The sequence below is a fragment of the Artibeus jamaicensis genome, unplaced genomic scaffold (assembly GCF_021234435.1).
Source record: "Artibeus jamaicensis isolate MK-2021 breed Jamaican fruit bat unplaced genomic scaffold, CSHL_Jam_final scaffold_474, whole genome shotgun sequence".
Lineage (NCBI taxonomy): Eukaryota > Metazoa > Chordata > Mammalia > Chiroptera > Phyllostomidae > Artibeus > Artibeus jamaicensis.
Genome location: NW_026522046.1, coordinates 24,649,273 through 24,672,405, shown reverse-complemented (window position 1 = coordinate 24,672,405; position 23,133 = coordinate 24,649,273). Strand labels below are relative to the sequence as shown.

At 49.1% G+C, this 23,133-nt stretch overlaps 1 protein-coding gene across 1 annotated transcript in view; it reads right to left on the bottom strand.

The window, feature by feature from the left end:
• The window catches only part of LOC119035111 (uncharacterized), a 36,749-nt gene extending 15,947 nt beyond the window's left edge, over positions 1-20,802 (bottom strand). The window contains exons 1-12 of the mRNA XM_053657733.1: positions 20,737-20,802; positions 20,276-20,607; positions 11,775-11,806; positions 9,658-9,702; positions 7,057-7,098; positions 6,713-6,742; positions 3,030-3,074; positions 2,595-2,642; positions 2,386-2,432; positions 2,233-2,282; positions 1,740-1,957; positions 1,390-1,640 (exon numbers count right to left, since the gene is read on the bottom strand). Coding sequence (XP_053513708.1) covers positions 1,390-1,640; positions 1,740-1,957; positions 2,233-2,282; positions 2,386-2,432; positions 2,595-2,642; positions 3,030-3,074; positions 6,713-6,742; positions 7,057-7,098; positions 9,658-9,702; positions 11,775-11,806; positions 20,276-20,607; positions 20,737-20,802 — 1,206 coding nt within the window. The remainder of the gene's footprint in view (positions 1-1,389; positions 1,641-1,739; positions 1,958-2,232; positions 2,283-2,385; positions 2,433-2,594; positions 2,643-3,029; positions 3,075-6,712; positions 6,743-7,056; positions 7,099-9,657; positions 9,703-11,774; positions 11,807-20,275; positions 20,608-20,736) is intronic.
• Between the last annotated feature and the right edge of the window lie 2,331 nt (positions 20,803-23,133).

The following is a 23,133-nucleotide window of genomic DNA, read 5'->3' as shown; positions in this document are numbered from 1 at the left end:
AAAAATAAATAAAATCCTTAAATAAATAAATAATAGTGTTTACTCCAAAGCTATGCTAATTATACTTTAGATGAGATTGTTTTTATACCATTTTGAAGACCAGCTTCCAAACTGAACATGTCACCTTAGTGAGATTATAGGAAACAGATTTTACCTTCTTAGGAAGAAACCGAAAACCTATTACTTACTAAAGTGTTTAAACTTTCACATATATTGATATTTCTAATGAGTATAACTTATATTTTTACAGATGAGGAAATACTACAGCCTAAAACATTGAGAGCAGACAGTTCAGTGTAAATTCTGGAACGCAAACTAGAACCCATCACTCAGCACATTCTATTATAAATCGAATGCTTATTTTCTGGTTTTTGTATTTTTAATGCTTATACTTTTAACTGACGTCAAACCCTGATCTGAAAACTGAAAGTATAAGTTTGAGTCACTGTCTCCTCCTTCCGCTTTGCTTATTTGTTCTCCACTCACCACCACGGCATTATTACCAGTGAGCCGACAGCGGCTGGAAAGTACAAAGGAGGCGCGATTACCTCTGAGTCAGTAACTCTTTCAGACTATTCTACCTGATGTAGGAATTCAGAAAAGGGGCTACGTATCACAGCCTTGTTCTACATTCTGGAAAACTGAACCACTGTGAATATTCAAACCCCCTCCTCTTCCCTGAAGAAAAATAGGTGATTTATGGATCTTCACTGTTATAAAATCCGAATGCTGAACCCATGAACTATACGTCAATTTTTACCCAAAACATTGCTCTGAAAGAAATGAATTAACCTAGGAGGCCCATCTTATCTCAGGATCTTCAGGCCAAGGAGAAACTGCAAGTCGCCCTATATTTGACCCAAAGACCTCAAAAGTCTCCCCAGTATATTCTGGAACAGGTGCGTCTCACACTAAAATATGCACGAATCCCCCAGGATTCCTGCCAGGTGCAGACTTGGATTCTGTAGGGCTGGGATGGGGCTGAGAGTGCACTAAAGTTTTTACAAGCTCCCTGCCGATGCCAAAGATCCTGGTCCCCCAGTGCCCAGGCCCCATTCTGAGTAGCGGTGCTATAGAAAATCGCCGGGCTTGGCCTTCCACCAGGCAGCCCTCTCCAAGGCCAGCCCTGCTTGCCTGGGCCAACCCCACCTCTGCAGAGCTATCTCCCCATCTGAGGTCTTCTTGATGTCTTTGCACATACAAACAACCACACTCCGTGGATCTGAGGACTCGGGGCCCACCTAGCACTGAGGACCTCACCCCTGCAGGTAAGTGGCAAATCAGACCCAAGCTGGGGGTACTGAACAGAGACGAGACCCGCACCTAAATGTGGCACCATGTTTGAACACAAAGTAATCAACAGTTGTGATTCATGCTTATTGGCTTTACCTGGACGAAGGAGTTGTTATTGGTTACTACGTACACGCGAAAAGACAAGGATGGATTCTGGTCGACGACTTTGTACAGAATCACAGCCCCGTGGTGGAATAACGTTCCTTCACTTTGAATGACAGGTCCCACGGGAGACAGAGAGCTCACGTGCCACTTGACATGGCTTGCAGAATGGTCCACAGTACATTCCAATGAGGCCCCGGAACTCTGAACATGTAAGACTTTGAACATCATATTGGCATCATGGTCTGTAAACACATGAAGGTAAATTAGTGTGGCAGGTGTCACAGGGGTGGTGCACACACACGTGCACACAGTCATTACAATTTCAGCAAACAAGTACTTACGACCCAGGCAGAGGAAATGTGGAAACTCAATGGAGGTAAGAGCAGCTGGGTCACACTTCACATCAAACAAGGGTCCCCCGACAACCCAGGGCTTAACCACCAGGTCTGCGTACGTGCTCCAGGACAAAACGCAATACTTTATGTCGACCTTTCTGTTAACCTCGAATATCAGACCAGTTTCTGTGCACTCGTAAGTCCCCTCCGAGTCCAGCTTCAGTCTGCATTGGACAGATACGAACACCTGTTCAGTCCTAATGTTCAGCTAGGAGAGGACTTCCTAAAATCATTTATGTTTCTAATTTCATTCAAAAGCATTCAGGACACTCTATAACATTTTGAAGAAGCGTCGTTATCAAAGAAACCAATCCAAGTAATTACATGAAATGTGTGAAATGAGTTATGCTGTCTTGTTGTCTCTCCTAACTGGAGTTATATTCATGCAGAAAATTAAGTTAGTGATGATGATAAGCCTACTGTAGTCACAATTACTTACAAAAACTGTCCTTTAGAAAGAAGTCTGGGCGTCACTTGTTCATTGTGTTTCTGGAGAAAAAGTACATATGTAATATATAAGTGACACATACATAAATGTTTTCTTAAATATAGCAAGTTAGAGAATCATATTTTATAATTATAAGATACTTACATTTTCAGCATTACAGTGTTCACAGTGAGGTTCGATTTTAAGGAATTCTAAATAACAGAGAAAAGGTTTACTTTATATCAGTGTGATTGCCATTCTAGAAAACTTTAAAATAAATACATATGATATACCCAGATTATAAAACCCAAAGGCATCTGCCCTTCAGCAACAATGATATTTAAAAGGAAGTTCTGGAAAACCGAAGTCCATACCTGAATTTATATGACATGTGGGCAGTTCTTTACTCTCCCATTCTTCAGCTGTTAAAGACACCATTGCACACATATTGGCACAAGGCAATCACAGGGTAAATCACCTGCTACTTAAACACATACCTTCAGCTTCGCCACCAATGGGAACTTTACACTTGGATTTAAACATCTCTGTGAGTCCATTCAAAAGCACATGGCACATTAGCATATCTGTGAATCGCACTGGAGGTCTAATGCATGAAAATAAGTTTGAATGTGACTCAAACTTCAACCCACTCCATTTTGGCCCATAATTTTTTAACTGATGTTTGAATACAGCAGCCATGGCTCTCCTCATCCTTCAACCTGACCCCCCGGTCCTCCTCTAACAGTGCAGCAGGGAGCAGAAGGTGAATCAGACAAAACAGGAGGGCGAGCACAATGCCTTGCTCTTACCCTGGCAGGAGGCGCCCTTGGCGGAAGACTCTCCCAATTCCCCATCTGCGGAGATAAGAAGGGTTTAAGGCACAGGTGCCCTTGAACGATCTGGCACTAGTTACTCCTCACCCAAGCCTGCTTCTCAGGTGGTGCACTTCGGAGTCAGGAACTAAGCTAGAGTCATCCCCAAGATAAGGCTTGGCTGGCACCAGCTCTCCAGGCCATTACAGAGTTAGAGATTAGCTTGTCACTAGAGGGGGAATGACATCTGATTTCAGGCATCAACTGAAATCTGAGGTGAGATACAGTTTGTAGGAGACTCTGACTCGGCATGTAGACTCCTCCCATGGGGCTTGAGGCCCAACCGGATCCAGCCCACCCTCCCCCTAACCACAGGGATGGCCCTCCACTCACTCCGGCCATTTCTCCACACCAAAGCACACGCCTGACTCTGGACCTTGGCGCTGTCCACCTCCTCCCTCAAATATCATGTTGCTCACCCCCTCACATCTCTGAGGTCTCTGCTCAAGTGTCGCCTTATCTGAGAGGCTTTCCCGCTGGCACCCCGGAAACAGGGCCTGGCTGATGGGCTCACTCTTCCCCCTTTGTTTTCCTTCAGCGCCCCCCCCCCCACGCTGGCACTCTACGTTTTAGCATTTCTGCTTCCTGGCTGTCTCCCCACTGGAATGCACGCTTTCTGAGGACTGTATCGCTAGGGCCTGGTAGGTGCTCAATGACTGTTTTCTGAATGGCCAGAAAAACATAATCCAGAAAGTATACTATCAGTGGGAACAGGGCTGCATTTTCCTGGTATCTACACTGGCCTCTGGTACATGACCTTGGGCTCTCTAGTTCTGTGCCTACGCCTCCCTGTGCCTCACTTATTCCTCATCTGTTAAACGGGGATTAAAACAGCACCACCCCCACAAAGTCAGGAATGTTACTCACAGGCAGGGACTGCGCCTGGCACTCTGCAAGCCCTCGGTGTGGGTTACCATTATTAACTACTTTTTGCTTTGGTGATGGGTAGGAATCACTGAAAAACTCAAGAATTCTAAAGCAGACAACAAGCTTATCACCTGGGGTCAAATGCTTGGTTTTACACTTTAAAGATCTGAGCAACCTTTGGAGGGTTACCCTAGGGTACAGGTGGCAAACACTAGGCTCACAGGCTGAATCCAGCCCTCCGCCTTGTTTTATCCAGCCCTGCACCTTGCTTCTACCTGGCAGCAGTGCCCAGCTCTCTCTCAACTGTTAATGAGTAGTTACATTGATACAGTCCTGAAATTACATTCGGCCCTTTGAAAGCAACCTTGAGGCTGATGTGACCCCCAGTGAAAATGAGTCTGACACCCCTGCCCTAGGGGTAGCACAGACACTCAACATGTGGGTAAGGTCCTATGCCCTCTGCCACCAGTGCCCAGAAGGTGCAGTCCCTCCCCCAGGGCGGAGCTCCAGCCCCGTCACACCAGCTGCCTGATGTCTGGACCAGCAGAGCAGTTGGGGTCCCCGGAGCAGAGTTGCAGGAGAGACCCAACTTCAATCATGGCAATACCATGAATGGCAAAGGGGGACTGAAAGTATCCAGATCCTGGACTCAGAATACCATAGATGAAAAGCCCCTGAAATACTGCCCCCCACACCCACCAACTAAATTTCCTCAGCCACTGTCTTTAAAGGATCATTAAATTCTAAATTATTTAATGCCATGACATCTACACTGTATTTTATCCCCAGCCCAGGTTTCCCCACCTCGCTGTTTGCCTTGGGAGCAGAAACAGGAAAAGAGGTTAGAAAATCCTAAGCAGCAGGCGAACACAGTCCTGAACCAGGTCTTCCCAGCCAGAGCAGAGAAACTGATGCGATTTTCCCCAACCTGTAGACCACAGCTTCTCTTCAACCTACCTGACTCAGAGGATCTCAGGGCTCAGGCTTGCGAGTAGGGTCACATCCAATCACAAGGAGGATGGGTGGGCTGCAAACCCAGCCAGCCCACACAGAGGCAAGCATCCCGGGGGTGGCCCCCCTCCCCCTCATCTGACCAGTGTGGAGAATAACAGGCCTTTTCACAAATACAGTAACCCTGGGGGGGGGGGGGGGCAGGGCCCTTTGCACAAACCTGGGGCACTAAGAACAAGCATCCTCTGCCCACAGATGTCAGAGCACTTTCTCTGCCAAAGGACACTGAGGCGTCTGACCCAGCCAAAGGGCCAAGGCCAGCTGGTCCCCACCCTACACATGCCCTGACCCCAGCCTGCCACCCAATTCTGAGCCTATCTGGAGCTTTGCTGACTCCGAATGCCTTCCACCTGGGTTGCCTGCCCTGGCCCAGACCTGGCTTCCAGACTGTAGAGGTCCTGCCTCTGGACTCGGTCCCCAGGGCCTTTTACCCAGTAAAAGGTAAAAGGCCTTCTACCTTTTAGCCAGAGACAACAAAGACGTGATCCCAATATGCGGCTTTCTACTTTAATTTCTCCCCTGATCCAATCTATAGAGGCTGGACTTTCGATTGCAGTTTGAAGGGTGAAATAATCCATGAATGTACACAGAGGACTGGGAGTGGGAGGGCTAGTTCACTCGTTCTGGGGGAGTTAGAACGCAGCACCTACCCCAAGAGGGTGATACAGAGATACCGGGTTTTGCCATGTATGACTGTGCTCCCAGGTATAATGTGCACCCACAGTTTTGACCCAAACTTTCAGAAAAAAATCTTAAGTTTTAATTTTTTAGTTCAATTTTTTGTTTATTTAGATACTTGTTTTTTGTATTATAAAGGAATTTTAGCATTTATTTTTGAACCTATTATAGTACAAGAAATTTTATGTAACAAGTAATTATGAGAACAGAGAAATTTTTGTTAGTACTACCCACGTATAATGCGCATCCTTACCTTTCCCTCAAAAATTTGGGTGAAAAAGTGCGCATTATACCCAGCAAAATACGGTAATTAGAGGTTCTCTCAATACATAACAGGACTGCAAGGAGCTTACAACTGCCTTCAGAGACTCCCACTGGGAAACTGCAGAGCAAATTAAACACAGGAAGACTTCTGAGTGAAGAGACTTCATTTATCTGAAGTGTTACAAAGAAGCCCTCTGACCGCCCTGCCTGGTATCTGTGTTCATGGGCAGCTCACACTCTAAGAACAGGGACAAAATCCTACAGTATAATCAAATCAGGTAAAATATAAGCTTAGTCACTTATAAAACTTTAGATGCAAACCATATTCTGTAGCTAGAATCTATGTCCTTCGACAAAGCGGTTTCGTACTCAGGCTGCTCACAGATAACCAGAACAGCAAGCCAGAACCTTCCAACCACCACTGGCAACAACACCGTCTGCAGCAAGTCGTTCGCTCCGCGATAATCTGTGAGCAGCAACCACGGAAGGAAGCCAGCTCCGCTTGCGGCCGCGCTGCATGTTGGATTTGGCCCCTCAATCTCCTCTCCCTGGGGAAACTGTAAGAGCAGAGAACCTCACCCGCAGAGACTTCGTATCAGGGCCGAGAATGCAGCCCCTGTATCTCAAGGGCAGTGAGTTCAAATTTTCAAAGTGCTTAGAAGCTGCCTACTGTTTAACTCGGTTCTGCACAGAAAGAGGCCGTCAACAAGCAACTTGCAACTTAAAAAACCCCAAAGGCTTGCCTTCTCTTTCTTCCTTTCAACAACAAAAGACAAAATTCAGAGGAAGCATATACTCACTTGTGTTTTCTGTTTCTGGCTCCTCATTATCTATGAAATAAAAAAGGATCTAAGTCAGACTCATGACCACTAAGAAAACACAGGCTCCTGGGAGAATAGGTACAATGTTTGCTTTTCACCAACGGCAACCATTTCCTGTCTTTCTTCTCGAGCTCATCCTGTTTTGCCACTTCGCTTGCCAACTCGAATTAATTCCCGTGTAAGTGCTTTTTCAGTACTTCACAAGACCGTGCTAGAAATGAACATGTCCTCAAGTAATACGTGGCGTGTGCATTACTTTAAAATAAAAATCAAGGTGTGTGTGTCTTGCTTGAATTACTGAAACAGACGCACATGCTACTCACCAGAGTCACTTTCAGCACCGCTCTCAGAACTGCTGTCGTCCCCTGAATGAAAACAGGCCAGTCAAGTACACAGCGAGGAAAAAGTAGGGGCTGCTTTAATTAGAGGTATTATAGTAGATCCAAAACTCAACTGTCTTCTTATGGTCAACTCTCAAGTCCCAGACTAGTCTGGTTCACATAAAAGGGGGCTTATTCTTTGTTGGAAATGGATAAAAGAAACATTTAAATGGGATCTTAGCTCACACTCTGCCTGCAGTCAGTTTATATGGGTGTCACCCAAGTCCCACCCGGCCCTGACCTGCCCCGACTGCTTCCCATCTTGCCCCTGCACTCGTACAAGGTTCCTGGGCACAAGTTCAATGACACAACAGTGCAGTCTCCTGGAGTATGGATGCCACTCCACTGATGCAGAGGACAAACTCAGTCCACACTGCTCAGTTACTACTGAAAAAAGTGGTCCCTAAGAATGCTCCCTTCACTCCCCCACCCCCAGTGCAGCAGCTCCTCCTCCCACTGCAATCAGACAATGAGTCTGGGCTATCTTCCCTGCGGTCCCCAAAGGCCCGCCCACCCCAGGCTCCCTCCTACCTCCCTGAGTGCCCTCCACTCGCCTCCAGGCTCCTCTCCACCTCCCACCCCCCACTACCAATGCCTGTGGCCCCACACCCCCTCCCCTTTCCACTGAGAGCCCCACCCCCAAAGCTACAACTCAGCCTCCCCTTCCCCGGGGTGGGGGGCACCCTGGGCCTCTCCTGGCTTAGCCCATAAGGCAATGGAGATCTAGAAGGGGTGACACACAAGAGGGAGGGCGTGGGGCGGAGCTGCAGGTTGTCAGGGGCAGGCGGCAGTAGTGTCTCCTTCGCCCCCACGCCTGGTGTCGTCTCTTGGAGAGGGACAGACTGTCACTCTTCCAGAACAGATGGATGAGTCCTCCCCATGCAGCCTCACCCTCCTCGGGATCAGGAGTCAATGAGCAAAGACATGGAAGACTATCAGCACTATTCTCCCATCTTCCCTCGCTACACAGAACTACACACGACCAGACCCAGGCCTGGCAATAGGTACACGGAGGAATGAAAAGATTTGAGAATCATGAGGACCATCATAAGAGCAGCTAATTGAAGCTCTTTTAGAGTGTTCACTATGTAACAGGCATTGTACATATATTTAATCATTTATGTGTAATTTACTCATTTTACATATGTATCTACATGGAGTTGTGGCAGCGCTTTGCATATATTCACGCATGCACGCTCAGAACTGCCCGATGAGACGGCTGGAGCCAGTTTGTGCAAGCCCAGGAAGTCCGGAGCGAGCACTTCCCCTCAGGCAGTCTGACCCGAGCTTCCAATTCCTGACCACGTGGTTACACTTACACGCATGCTTATCGTTACTGAGGCAGTGCCACCCCCAGGAGGTGCAGACTCGTGGGATGTGGGGGGAGAGGGCGAGCAGACGCCTGAGAGGAAGGGAGGCAGTCACTGTGCGGACGGAGGTGGGAAAGCAAGGCAATGGCCCTGTGCCCGGGGGCGGGCAGCACAGGGCGGTGGTCTCAACCTTGGCTGCACGTTGGAACCACCTGGGGAGCTCTCTAAACACACCGTGCCTGGGACTCAGTCCTTCCTCCCAGGTCCTGATTTAGCTGGTCTCGGGCGAGGCCTACACAGCAGTGTTTTTTAAGGCCCCCTGATGATGCCAATGTATGAGGATTCGATGTGTCCAATGTATGTAATGTGTGTAACCATCCCAATGTATGTAAGGCCCCTGACGATTCCAGCACGGTTGAGAGCCCTGATTCTAGAATCAACCCATCTCAGTCCCGTCCCTCTTCCCAAACTCACACCCGGGACGGATGACTGCCACTCCTTCCTCCAAGCCCGCAGAGATGCCTCCCCACGGCCTGGAAACCGGTCCCCAGACTCCGCCTGCAGGGCTCCAGGGAGACCCGTCTGTGAAGAGTGGCCAGCTGAGGGCCTGGCACACAACCGGCGCTCCTTTAGCTGTTTTCACTAATCGGTCACACTCATTCCTAAACTTCTGTGACCCCAAAGCACTAAACCCTTCCTATATCTGTGCAAGGGACGGCTCTGGAGGCAGAGCCTCTATTCTCTGGTCCCAATCATCTTACTGCTTCAGACTCTGGAAGCAGCGCTGTACACTTCCCCACTTCAGGGCCTGTGCAACCTGCGAGTCTCCTGAATTAAGGCAACTCTTCCCCGCTTCTGCCCTGTGACCCCAACTTACCACCTCCTCTGGGAAGCCCCCCAGGCTACCCCAGCCAAGTGTCTACCACCCAGCTGGGCTCACAGAGGACACTGTGCTAGGTTAGAGTGGCCAGTCTAAAAATGACCTAACTGCCTCATCAGGTAAATTCTCAGTTTCACTAAGTACAGCTTTAAAGTGATTAATTTCATGAGAATAGGTCATCATAAAACTTTAAAATTTAGTCAACTCTTTCAAATAGAAAGACAAAAGTCCCTACCTTTTACTCAGATTGTTTGCAGGGAATCAGAAAAATAAACTTTAATTTATCATGCTATGAATTGATTATTTTATAAAAATTTCACTGGGGCATTTACCAATATGAGTCATATCCCTTACCTGATTTAGAGTCCTTTGAAGTATCGGGGTTGGAGCTAGGGCAATCTAAATGTTGAGAGAGAAAGAAATGTTTAAGAATGTAAAAACAAGCATAAAATAAAACACTGTGTTGTTTTTCAGTAAAAGCCACTAAACCAACAACGGCAGAAGCACCCTCTGCTATAAATTAAATCACCTCTTTACACCCGACAGCAGCCTTGCATGTCAAACTGACGCAAACGATGCCCTACTCTCAGGGGAAAGAGAGATTTAGACCAAGAAACCTCAAGCCGAGGGAGAAGAGAAAGCCAACGAGCTTGAGATTAAGATTTACATTAGGTTGGTTGCTTGATAAAGTCTGAACTTTGTGCCAAATTAGCTGTATTGTTTCTTTGATCAGCTCAGCAGCGCCCTAAAAACATCCCTGGCAATTGCATAACTTGACACTAAAAAGAAAAAAAGCACCTGGTTTCCAGATTTGGTAACTGAAGGGCAGACAATGGGGCTTCCAGTACCAGGCAAACACAAACGGGCTACAGCCAGGACTCTGAAGCCAGCAGGACCTGGCAGCCCTGACGGTTCTCCGACAGGGAAAGACATGAAGATGCAGGTGTCACAAGAGCTTCAGCTGCAGTGGGTCTCCGTGGTCCCCAGTGTTGGTGGCTACTGGCGGGCTCTGATGCTCAGCATGGATTAGACTCCAGAGCACCTCACACTGAGCTGCCTCCGCCGAGACCCAGGTGTGAAGTGGAGAGAGTCTAGGCCAGGGTAAGTGGGCACGGGAGTGAAGCTGCTACAGATGAAGGAGAAGGGGGCTGCACCTCCAGTGTTACCTCCAGTGTTAACTAAAGCGAGAACATCTCTGTGCAGGGAAGGGACTGCTCCTTGGTCACCACGCCCTGTGCCTCTGTTTATGCCACACTCAACGAGGCTGCCCCAACGACCAGGGCCTAGCAGTCTTCTATTTCCCTTGCAGCTGGAACATCCACCCCACTGGGCTGGAGAGTGACAGAGGCTTCGTGACTCGCTGACACACTGCTCTGGGCTCGGGCAAAGGCTACTGTCCCCTCAATTCTACAAACAGTGACTTAGTGCCTCCGACTGTGTGACAGGCACTCTGCAGAATTAGGAGGAAATCCATGCCCCGGAAAACAGCTTATGGGTTACTGCAGTCGTGAGGGCAAGGAGTAGCTGTGCATTAGACAAATCACTGCAAGAAATCACGATACAAGACGAAATTAGGCCAATACTTTCCTGGTCCAAGAGAGAAACCAAGACTGATCACTGAAGACCAGGGCTCCAGCACAAGCTCATGAGTCTGGCTGAGCTGAAACAAAACAAACCCCGGACGTGAACAGAGGGAACAGAGAAGCAGCTCGGGCAGACAGAAACGGGGCCAAAAGCGAAGTGAGGAATGACACAGAGCACCACCTATGGTGGTCTCAGAACCACTGTGGCCTCCAGAATGGACCTCGGCCACGTGGCGTCGAGCAGAGAGAAAGGGCCAACGAAAGAAATACGGCCCCACACAGGGTTTATAGACTTTCCAAACGAGCAGCTCTGGTCAAAAAGAGGACTCAACCCCCAGCGGCCCACCTCCAAACTCAGGTGTGGGCCCAGTTTATTCCTCTCCCAAGAGAGTTTTTATTTGGCCCGGACTCAGGGAGAGAAGTGTGTTGCTATTTTCATGAAGTGTATACAACTGAGGATCACACTCGGGTATTAAAGGTAACACCTAGTTTTTTATGCATGGAAAATTTATACAATTCAGTTGATAATAACACTTCGCTAAACTTATAAGTAATCTGAAATAAAGTTAAAAACCTTAGACTCACGAGTTTAAAAGGAATGAGCCATAAGAGCATTTGCATTCTATTATCAAGTTGTGAAAAGTTACAAAGGCCCAAATTCTTTACATGTCATCTTTTAAAATATCTGTTGAAAAAGAATCTTAAAAGTCTAAACAAGTGTCATATCCCATTGCCCTCACCGACAGATTATGTTAATACATTTCACAAGTCAGTGATTGCATGATCGTAACAAAGCAACTGCAACCAGTAAGTGAAGTTAATGAAGAAATTATTTTCCCAACTGCAAATGTTTCAGTTTTTCGAAAGCATTGACTTAGAGTGCCATACCTGTGTCTCCTGAAGAGGCGATGTGATCCTCACTAGACAAGAAAAGAAAACCAGTTTTAGAAACTGATACTACTTTTGTACATAATCCTGAAAACCTTCAAAATAATCATTGCGTTGTTTCTCCAAAAACGCTGCAGACCAAAGAACTCCCCCGACCCCTCAATGCTCTTCCTGCCCCGCCTCAGTCTCCATGGCCTGAGTGCAAACTGCACATATATGGGGGATTTACTGAGTGTGCCCCTGAACCCCTGGTCCTGGTACACCCCCAGGAGCCGCTAGCACACGATCCCCGTTCACCGAACTGCATGTCCCTGCCCAGCCGTCAGCTGCCTCCCGGAGGACAGTCCTAACAGCCCATCCTGCACCGGCCTCCAGCCCCTCCACCTGGCTCCCTCTGAAAACCTCTCCCAGGCCTACTCGCTCTGCTTCTCTGGCCTCTCCCCTCAGCGTCTGCTCGCCTGAGAAATGAAGGGCTCGGCGAGCTCCCATGCAACCAAGAGGTCCCTCCCCGGGCCTGTGTGCCATCCTCGCCACTGCCTGAACCCTCTCCGCCCTCCTCCAGCCCGGCTCCCAGGAGAACTCCGTCCCACATTCCCCCTTTCCATTCTCGCCTAGACTCAAAGCCGTCTGCCTTCCGCTCTCCAGTGTGACCGAAACCACTCAGCTAGAGGAGCCAGTGACCCCTGCCCGGCAGACCCGAAGCATCTGTGACCTCTTCCTGTCCTCCAGGCTCCTCTGTGGCTTCCAGGCCCCTCTCACCCGGTCTGCTCCCACGGCCCGTCTCAAGGGCCTCCCCTCTCTTCCCGCACTCCTTCTCCCTCCTGGGGACCGACGACCCCAAATCACATTATGCGCCCTCCCCTTACTGCTCCTCACTGCCCTGGTGCTTGCCTTCTCACCAAGGCTTCAGATCCCAGACAGTCACTTCCTTCTCAGGTCTCTTCTCTGAGTTCCAGGGGCCTGAGACCAGGGGTCACTGAGCCTCCCCCTGCACACCTCTCCTATCTGTCCCCTCTCAACATGCACTGTTCCTGCTTCAGTTCAAGTGCTCTCTCCTCTCTTTTTCCTTCTCCCTCTCCCACTGGCTCTCACCTGATTGGCTGAGTCTAACTTTCTCCCAATTATCGTACCTGCCTGCAGTCTCTCTCAGCACATCCCTCATGTGGCCATCGGCACGGTTTAATCATGGCTTTGTTTGCCCTTCGGTGGCTCCACCCTGCTCCCTCATCTCCCACCCTGCCTGCTCCCTCGTCTCCCACCCCGCCTGCTCCCTCAGAGGCGGAGAGCTTCGGCGTCCCAAGCACACCCTGCCTATCGCACACACTTCACACACACACACACACACACACACACTACTCTCTGCAAAGCCCCCAAGCTCACTGCCTGTAGTCTTGCAGGTCAGCACCCCAACATCAGGTGCTCCGTGGACATGGGCTATGATGCCGGGGTACCCCAGAAGTTGTGTGTGCACATAAGTGACAGCCCCGCCCTCCCCTTTGATGCCTGAACTCCTACTCACCCTTTAAGGACAGCATTTCTGAAGTTGTGGTCTGAGGACCATTAGAACTCTATTACCGGATGCCCATTAAAAATAGTTTTTCTGGGCCCACCGTATCACAGTCTTTGATGGATAAATGAAAAGACAGGAAGAAAACAACAATGATGTTACCTGCATTTACAGGGTTGAAAGGCTTTATTTTAGCATTCTAATCACCTCAATAAGCCTATTAAGGGTGTTGCAAATGCAGTGACTGAGGCTCAGAGAGGTTAACTAAGTTCCTCAAGGTCACACAGCTAATAAATTTTAAAAGGATGCACTTGACCCTAAGCCACTATGACTTCAAAGTCCACATACTTGCCTGGTACCATGTCTTCCCTCACTCCCCACCACTTCACCCCCAAATCTCAATTTTTCCCTCAGTTTAGTCAAAAATAAACTGCAGAAGAAAACAGCAAAAGTTGCAAAGTGCTTGCTCTTTCCATTCTGCACCCCCATTAGTAGGGAACCCCCAGATTTATAAGCCTCCTTTGACTCAAGATACTATACTGGTAAACTTTCCCAGTATATGGCATTTCTTAAGTTTCATGATCTTAGGAAATACATGTATTGTCATTTTCAGACCTAAATCCTTGTTTTTTAATCCTGAGCTTCTATTCAAATGGTCAGAGAGTGTCAGTGAACCTGAAATTGGGAAATGTTTCAAGAAACTAAAAGAGGGTAAAATATGGTTCCCGATGAAATGCATAAAAGAACAAACGAACCGTTCAATGTCTTTTCCTCTGGACTTGTAGCTTCTATAATGCAGTTACTATGCCGTTCAACTGCACAATAATTGTGAGAACATGGATTGAGAATTAGCCATTCTTATTTTACAAAATATGTCTGCTTAAAACCCACCGCTGTGTCCCCAGTGACAAAAGAACATTTTTCTCTGAACTGGCACTTTGATAATCCCCTTTCTGCAGCTGCTTATCTCCACTTCCAGACATGTACACACCTGCTTAGATACTAGACCTTCTGCTAAAGCCCAGAAACCTCTGTACAAAACGTTTATTTTCACCATGAAGTAGTTGACAGTAAGTGGTATACAAAACAAGATTAGTGAGGCTTCGAGGTAGACAGCCAGCTCTCCACGCAAAACACCTGGCAGTTTAGGGGGATGGGCTCAAACCAGATGCGGAGAAGCCCACCCACGAAGTGGCCTCCCTGCCCCCTTGTGCGGGCAGGTGGAGGAAGCAGATCCCACAGGCCCCTTGCCATGCCACGGACGCTAGTTCCCCGCATTCTCTGCCTTTCTCCTTTTCCCAGGTGGATTGTTACTAGGAAAGCCACAGCGACCCTGGAGAGAGAACACCTGTTCCAAATGCTCACAGTGTAATTTAGAGACTAGAGATCAGCAGGCGTGGACATTTCCTTACTAGCCCTTAAAACACCATAGTTTTGATTGGGATCCAATCATTATTACTAGGTGTAACTCCACGCCTATCAGCTTCCAGACCCCCGCATACCTTCCCCTTAGTAGGAGGTAGGGGAGGAGGGGACCCTGCACCCTGGCGCAGTAAAACCTCTGAGCTACAGTAGGATTTAAAGACTAAGCTTAAGACTTCAAGGGGATACTATTAAATGAGGGTATTTATTGCACATTTGTTGAAAAATGTGGATTATATTAAAATAGGTGCGAATGAGTAAAACCAAAAAGTCATGGCTGGAAAAAGTCACGGCTGCAGCGAAATGAAACCTAGAGCAAAACCAAACCCGTGCATAAGACACAGCATGTTAGCGCTTCCAAACCCACTGGGCGCTCCAGCTCCTCCCCGTAACTGCCAGGAGCGCAGGGCCAGCACTGCCATCCCTGCGGGCAGACGCGGACACCCAGTCTCAGAGCTGTTAAATCAGTTGGCCGAACCCACACGGGCTGGAGAAGCAGGGAGCTCGGGCTGAAACTCAGAGATTCCGATCTCTGAGGGAGTCTTTCCTCCCTTCTCGGCACCACGGCTTAACTTTCTGCAGCCTGTCCAGGCCGGGAGTAGGTGTCAGAAGGAGTTCACTCAAATCTGGCGCAATAAGTCATAATCCTCCAGGAAAAGATTTTTAACAATGCCCAAAGTAAAAACATAACCGTAATATGATTGTAGCCAGTATTCACTTAATGTTTAGTTTACTGTGTGCCTGAAACTAAGCCAAGGACTTGGCTTCTACCAATTAGCCCATCACAACAACCTTTCTGGTGAACCAATGTCATCCCCACTTTACAGATGAGGAAATAAGGCCCCAAAATATTGGGGAATGAATCCAAAAATGCTGGCCCACCTGACTGCAATGCCCAAGCTTTGGCCAGCACATTCTATAAGAGCCAGACACTCACCAGGCTCTCTCTGACTGCCTCTGGAGGTAATTCGCAGCTAGAGTTACATCACAGTGACTATTCGAGCATAACTGAATCATAAGAAGCCCCAGACGCTCCTTTACCTAACTTTTCACCTGGGTTAAACCAAGCAGTGTTCTACTTCTTTTAGCCTCTATACATCCTCTAGGAAGTAAGCCATAAATAAGTTAAAGAAAGTGAGAAAGAGTCCCTTTATACTAGTCACAAACTAGATTTAATCTGTACAATCACCTAGTAGCTACACTTCCTGGAGCACAATGTCAATGACAGTAATATTCTCTATAATGCAGATCTCTTTCATAAACTCAAATGAACAAACACCTAACTATTTACCACGTAACAGATGCTATTCTAAGTGGAGGGGCATATAAAACATATGACACACGAACCTTGTCCCCAAGAGGCACACTAATGGAAGACAAATCAGAAAATAAATGTCCGTGACGCAGGAAAAGCAAAATAAAAGCAAATGTAAGCTACAGTATTAGCTCGGAACAGGCTACGCTGGAGCGGGAGCACTGAGTGAGCTCTTACGCTGAGAGCACAGGCAGGTAACTGACTACGAGGTCAGTTAAACTGCGATGCCAAGGCCGTCCTGCGTTTTCAGAGCACCTCCCCAAACAGGGCCATGTCAGAAAAACTTAAAACGTACAAGGGATCTTCCAAGTCTAGTTAATTATTTCACAGAGCGGTGATGGGGCTCTAGGAGAGGTCAAGTGAATAAATACCCAAGGTCACACAGCACATTATAAACAAAGGCAACCCTAAAATGTGTCTCAGCCTCTTGCTTCACATTATCATTTATTTAATGAACACGGATGGACTGTGTGCCAGGCACCAGTGCACAAAACAACTGGGTCTGTGCCTTCCAGAAGCCGCCAGAGACACTGTCAGCCTGATGGGGAAGACTCTTCCTACATCTGAAACAGAAAGTGCTTTGAGAGAGGATAACTGAGGAACTGGGGAGGGGACATGACATTTAATCTGAGCCACAGAAAACTAGCAGGAAGAATTGCTGGAGGTGGGGGCAGGGGGACAGGAGTGGAATCCTGTCTCAGGCGGGAAGACCTACTCAAGATCTAGGAACAGGAGGAAAGAGGGGTGGGGGTGGGGGTGGGGGAGGAGATACGGAGGGACAGGAAGTGCAGAAACCCTGATTGTGTGACCACGCTGATGGCAACCCCCCAGTCTGCTGGGCAGTCTCCGGAATAACTGGCACTTGAGAGCAGGAGCGGAAGCCAGTAGTGCAGGGTCCCAGGACCCAGAATCTGCTGTTTTCAACATCATACATGAAGACACATGGGGACTGCCTGACCCTGTGTGACCCCCTGGCAATCTGCAGGTTCAGACAGTGCCTCTGTGAGTCCCAAAGGCCCAGGCATTTTTCTAAAGAAAACCGCACTCTCCCCACACGCCAGTCTACTCTGCTCAAGAAGTAGACTAGATGAGAAATCCCTCTCAGGAGGCACTTTCAGGGAAGCAGCCTTCACTCAGAACCAGGCTCTGGAAGCCAACAACACAGCCTCCTCCATACTGGCCACGATGGAAAGACTTCCTCATGGCCATGGCCGAAGCTCTGGAACCAGGTCCTCGGGCGGATCAGGGACTAACCAGGGGAAGGTGGGGGCGGGGGGGGGGGCAGGCTGGAGAGAGGCAGGAACCCTGAGCTGCCAGCCATCAATAGGGGACACTTCCCAAACCAGGCTGGTTTTCCATCATCTACTCTATTTGCATAAAGTTTATAAGCAAGCAAGCAAAGCAAACATCTGGTTCCTTTGGACAGGAGGGCTATGACAGCAAAAGGAATAGGAGGGGTGCTTCTAGGGTGCCATGTTCTATTTCTCCACCTGGGTGGTGGTTACATAGATGTACTCGCTTTGTGACAATTCATCAGGTTGTAAACTTAAGACATTTGTTTTCTGTATGATTTGTACACACACACACACACACACACACACACGGAGGGTTTTCAGCATCTTGGGAAGGGAAAAGTATGAGGGCTTTAGTTTTGTGGGCCATGGTTCTGGAGTGCGCCCGTAGTGGTAGTGGGGCAAGGTGAAAGGCTGACTGCACTGGGGATATGGCCTAAAGGGCGGCGGTGGGTCCTTTATCAGAAAGGGCAGTTTTAGGCTTGCTCCCTTCTTCCTTCCTGCCACTGTCCATGAGAGCGCTGCATCATGCACTCCAAAGGGAAGTGCAGCCAGGAAGGAAAAGGGCTGGAACGAGGCTGCCAGGGAAGAGAGAGGCAGCAGGAACGTTCCCAGTAGTGAGGACAAGGAGAGGAAAACAAGGAGGACAACATGGGAAGAAAAAGAAATCCTAAGTGCCCAGGGATGGCAAGGAGAACTCACCTGGGCTGGGACTGCACTGGCAGAGGGGGGGTGGCTCAGGCGGTGGGAGATGGGAGAATTTCTACTCAGCCCTGTAGAAGGGATCCCTTCCCTACCCTCCTCCCTGAGCCAATGCTTGATATACAACTGAATTAAACGTGTCATTGCACTGCTCTGCCTCATAGGAGTGTGAGTGTGAGTGTACGTGAGCAGCCAAAGATCACACATTCCCAGCATCCAACACATTATCTGGCATATAGTTTGCACTAAAAAAAAAAATTCATTGTGCAAATAAGTGACCAGATATGCTAGGTAGTTAGATATAACATAGAGTCTCCAGTTTTCAATACTTAAGAAATCTGTAATAACGGCTTAACTGGCTATAAAATGTGGGAATGGCTAGTCAGAGTGGTATATTGTGCAGCTACCCAAAATTACAAGCGACAGTAGCAAACATCTGGAGGGCCCTTTACAACTACAGCACATTGGCAATGTTCTCCCTGCAGAGGCCAGAAGACGACGAGAGGGAGAACTTAACCAGCATTGATGGAAAGGGCTGGGGAGTGTCCACCCCCTAAGAGCAATACTAAAGGGCTGGTTATTCTGAGACGCCTGGAGGCTTTGATGAGCTCTGTGTAAATAGCTGTGCTGATTATACATACTGTCTTTCCATTCACACTTCCTGTCTCTATCATTTTCTAAGGAAAAACTTTAGAGGTCTCTTTTAACAATAATTCACAAGCCTTGCTGTTGAGTGACACCTGTCAGAAGAGTGATGTTCAAAGTAAACTCAGTTCATGTTCCAGTGTGGTTTTTTTCATGCTAATAGCAAGGGGGGGAAAAAAGACATTTATAGTCTGTCTTCCTGGTTTCAACAGTGCTTTAAAGAAAAAAAAAAAAAAACTTCCTCCACCCTGAGAGAAGCTGGGCCAAATGTTTAATGATCTACCAATAACTGAAGTAGGAAACTGTTAACCTTGGCATTCTCTTCTTCCTCTAGTTGTTTCTGTAGAAACTTTTGTTTGGCAGTTTGTGACTGTCTCAAAGATTCTCTAAAGATTGAGAATCTTTGCTGAGCATTTGTTTTGGGAGCACTTCCTCCCAGCACTTACTGCAATATTACTGAAAGGCTATCTTTTACAAACCGCCCATCACGTGTCTTTTGCTGAAACACTACTTCCAATGGTAAAAGCCTGCTTTTGCAGAGGACAGTGGGTACCTCTGGGGACGGGACAGCCCACAACACTGTTAGAGCTTTCCCAAAATAGTTCCTAATAAACATTCTTATGTAAAAGCTGCTTTTAAAGTTCTGTGGGACACTGATGACAGAGGCACTTTTACAGTAATAGCAGAAATCCTTCAAGCAAAAAGTTCTGTAGGGAAGACATTGCATTAGTGCCACTTGGGGGGTGAGGGGCTGACGGGAAAGGGGGAGACCTTCACATGGGCAAAGGGAGACATTCAGGAACTAATCCTGTCCTCCACTCAAACTATTTAAAAGTTGAAGGCCAAAGTGCCAACGGTGAGCACCTGGTCCGGGCCCAAGTCCTCCTTTAGGTAGAGAAGGCGCAGGGACTCGGGAGACCTGAAGCCCAAGCGCTAGGGGCAAATGAGGACGACAAAAGCTGGGCCTCGGGAGGGAAGTCACCCACAAAGGCGGGAAGGGCGCGATTCCACCACAGAGGGCGGAGGAGGCACCACAGTGCAACCCTCCTCCGCCTTCCCCACCCCACCTCACCCCCGCCCGCACCAGGATGTGAACAAATAGCGCTCACCTGCGGCCGTGGCCGCGCGGCAGGGTGTCCTGCAAGAGGAAAGCAGTGGCTGCAAAGGCCGCAGCGCCGCCTGCAGGCCCCGCCTTCCGGCCGGACCCCCGCCCCTCTGCGCTGCGCGCCACCGCCTCCCGCGCGGGCACCTGCGCGCGACCCCGGAGCCGCCTACCCTGCCCCAGTGCGACCGCCGAGCCTTGGGCCTTAGATAAGGAAGGGGTCGAGGTCGGGCAGGGGGCGCATCTTCTCCCTGTGCTCCGTACCGCACGCGGTGCAGGTGCCGCCGTCGAAGGGCTCTTTGTTTTAGGGCCGGGAGCTGGGATGCGGGGCGGCAGTGGAGCCCCTAGCACCACATGGTCAACTGCAGGGGCAGAGCCCGGTGTCCGGGTGCTACAGAAAAGCTCCTTCGGCACGCGGCGATATTGGGCCCAGCTGCGCCCCACCCCCTCACCCCGCTCTGCCCTTTCTCCTTCCGACCACCCTCCCGCGCCCCCCAGCCCTGCGGCTGCGCTCACCTGCTCTCCGGGGCCACCGCGCCGCGGCTCATGGTTGCTCGGCGGCTCGGAGGCAGCGCTACGCACCCCCGGCGCTCGGCGCCCGCCACGTTCGGCTCGGCTGCAGGAGGGGCTCGCGTGCGGGGCGCTGCTCTGCGCACCCGGAGGCGGCCGACGCTGCCGGGGGTGGGAAAGGGGAAGGCCGGCGAGCGGGTGGCGAGCGAGAGCGGCCGGGGGAGGGGACTGGGCGGGTGGGGCGCTGGGCGCGCATCTGCAGCCGCAGCCTCAGGCGGCCTTGGCTCCCGTAACGGAAACGCAAGCTCGCTGGAGGCTAGCGCGTGCACGGTCACACGCTACCGCCGCGCCGCGGCTGCGAGTCAGAACCGTCGCCTGTGGGAACTCCGCTGGGTGACACTAACACCGGGCTTCAGTGAAGGAGAAGTGCCAGTGCCATTCTGGAGGGGACAGGGCGCTTCCGTCACACTGATTGGAGTTGGATACTCCTGTATCTGGGGATTTTCGCTGAGGACCACAAACACCCGCTCCATAGCGGTTCCCAGATTCTCTTCTTAGGATCTGTAAACCCCTTGAAATTCTATGCCAGATTTTTGTATCTAAATACAAATGCGTAGAATGAGGGACAACAGCCTTCACTGGGTTAAAGAGTTGTGTGATTCACCACCCCCTCCCCCAAATGTAACGATGGATGAGTTAAACCAGTGGTTCCCAAAATTTGCTGCAAATTAAGTAACCCAGGGAGTTCTTTTTCTTTTTCTTTTTTTAATTGGGATACCTGGAATGTTACCCCAGACCAGTGTTGTCCCAGACCAAGGTAATCAGTGGAGTGGGACGCAGGCATGGGTAATTTTACAAATCCCAGGTGCCCTGGCTGATGTTGCTCAGTGGATTGAAAGTCTGGCTTTAAATTGGAAGGTCCCGGGTTCGATTCCCAGTCCGAGCATGTGCCTGGGCTGTGGGCCAGGTCCCCAGTCGGGGGCGTGCGAGAGACAACCACATATTGATGTTCTCTCCCTGTCTCCCTACCTTCCCTCCTCTCTCTAAAAAAAATAAAATTAAAATCCCAGGTGACATCAATGTGCAGAAAAGTGCCAGAACTTCTGCTTAGACTGTGGGTGACCCTCACGGTACAGTTTTTCACCTGATTTTTCAGCGTGATTGTTTCCTTGTCTGTGTAGGGCCACCCTGCTCTCAGTGGCGAGCCATGTCCACATGGGTTTGTGGGGAGCCCGGCTGCCCTGTCCCTTACTCAAGGCAACTTTACCTGCCCAGAGGAGCCGCAATTCCGAACCCAGCTCTGCCCTATCCTAGCTCTAGAAATTTGAGCAAGGAATTTAACTTTTCTCAACTTCAGTCTCCTTGAAAAAAAATTGTGAAGCGTCCTAGCAACTGATATTTTAAAATTTGAGATATAGTTGACATATAACAGTTTCTGGGGTACATGTAATGGCAATATAGCTATATATTGTGAAATAGTCACCACGATGAGTCTGGTTAATATTCGACACCACACAGTTACAATATTTTCTTTTCTTGTAATGAGAACTTTTAAGATCTACTCTGTCAGCAACTTTCAAATATACAATAGAGTGTTGTTAACTCTAAGGAACTGGATATTTTTTATGAGCTCCCCAGGTGGGTCATCCCAGCACCTGCTGCAGACCCTGGTTTGGGATCTACAGGCCCTGTCTTCCCCCCCCACCCCATTCGCTTCTCAACCAGTTTTGTGACATGCTTCCCCACCCACCCTCACTCTCCAGTGAGCTTGCAGCTGCTAGACTGAGGTACCCTTTTCCATATGCCACTGACTCGCTCGACCATTCTCTCCTTCCCTCAGTTTTCCTCTGGCTTCCAGAAGGCCTGCAGGGTATGATAAGCAACTGAGACCGACAAAGAACTGAGGCTGTGGATCCCACAGGCTGTAAGAACTAAAACCTGAAAACAACTGTAAAGTGGACTTGAAATGGGACCCTCACCCCCAGTTGAGTCTGGATGACTTCAGCCTTGATGGACAGCTTGGCCGCCAGCTCACAAAAGACCTTGAGCGGCAAACACCCAGCTAAGCCACGTCCAGATTCCTGGCACACACAAACTATGAAATAATAACTGTTTGCTGTTTTAAGCTGCTAGATTTGAGGATAATTTGTTATGCAACAATAAGTAAATATACAAACTGGAAACAAGATGCTACAGTTAGTGCAATGGGTCACATCATGTGTACTTTTAACTTATATAAATTCAACCCTACTGTGCAAAATAGGAAGAAAGAACAATTTGCACAGTGTTGCCAATTCTCCTTGCTGTTCCAAGGAAATGAGATGGTGAGCTGACATAGGTGGATCTGGTTCCATCCGTCATTCTCTGTCTCAGTCCTGGGCATCTCCCATAAAAGAGAAAGTCTTGATGCTTGCTGCCCTGCTCATATTTTTAAATATTTAATACAAATACAAAGTGGGAAGAATGAGGCTAATTCACTGACTTGGGTACTACATATAATGTAGTCAAAATGACCCTTGGAATTTCTTAACTCATCAGGACCTGAGCACAGGACTCACCCAAACCCAGAATAGCTTAGACCAGTGGAGGACCCAGCCCAGCCCTGGGGCCCTCACCCAGAACGGACTCTGCCAGCAGCACTTGCAGCTCCCACCCTCCAGAACTGTGAGGAATAAATGCTTGTTGAGTAAACTGTCACGGGTGGGCACAGGTAACCAGGTTCTTAGCGATCTCGGGCAAAGAACTGAACCAAACACACCGAATTTATAGCAGCAGAGAGAGCAGATTTATTCAGCGACAGTACACCCCACAGAATATGGGAGCAGGCGAACTCCGAGCAGAGAGATTGACTGCAGGGGCTGGAG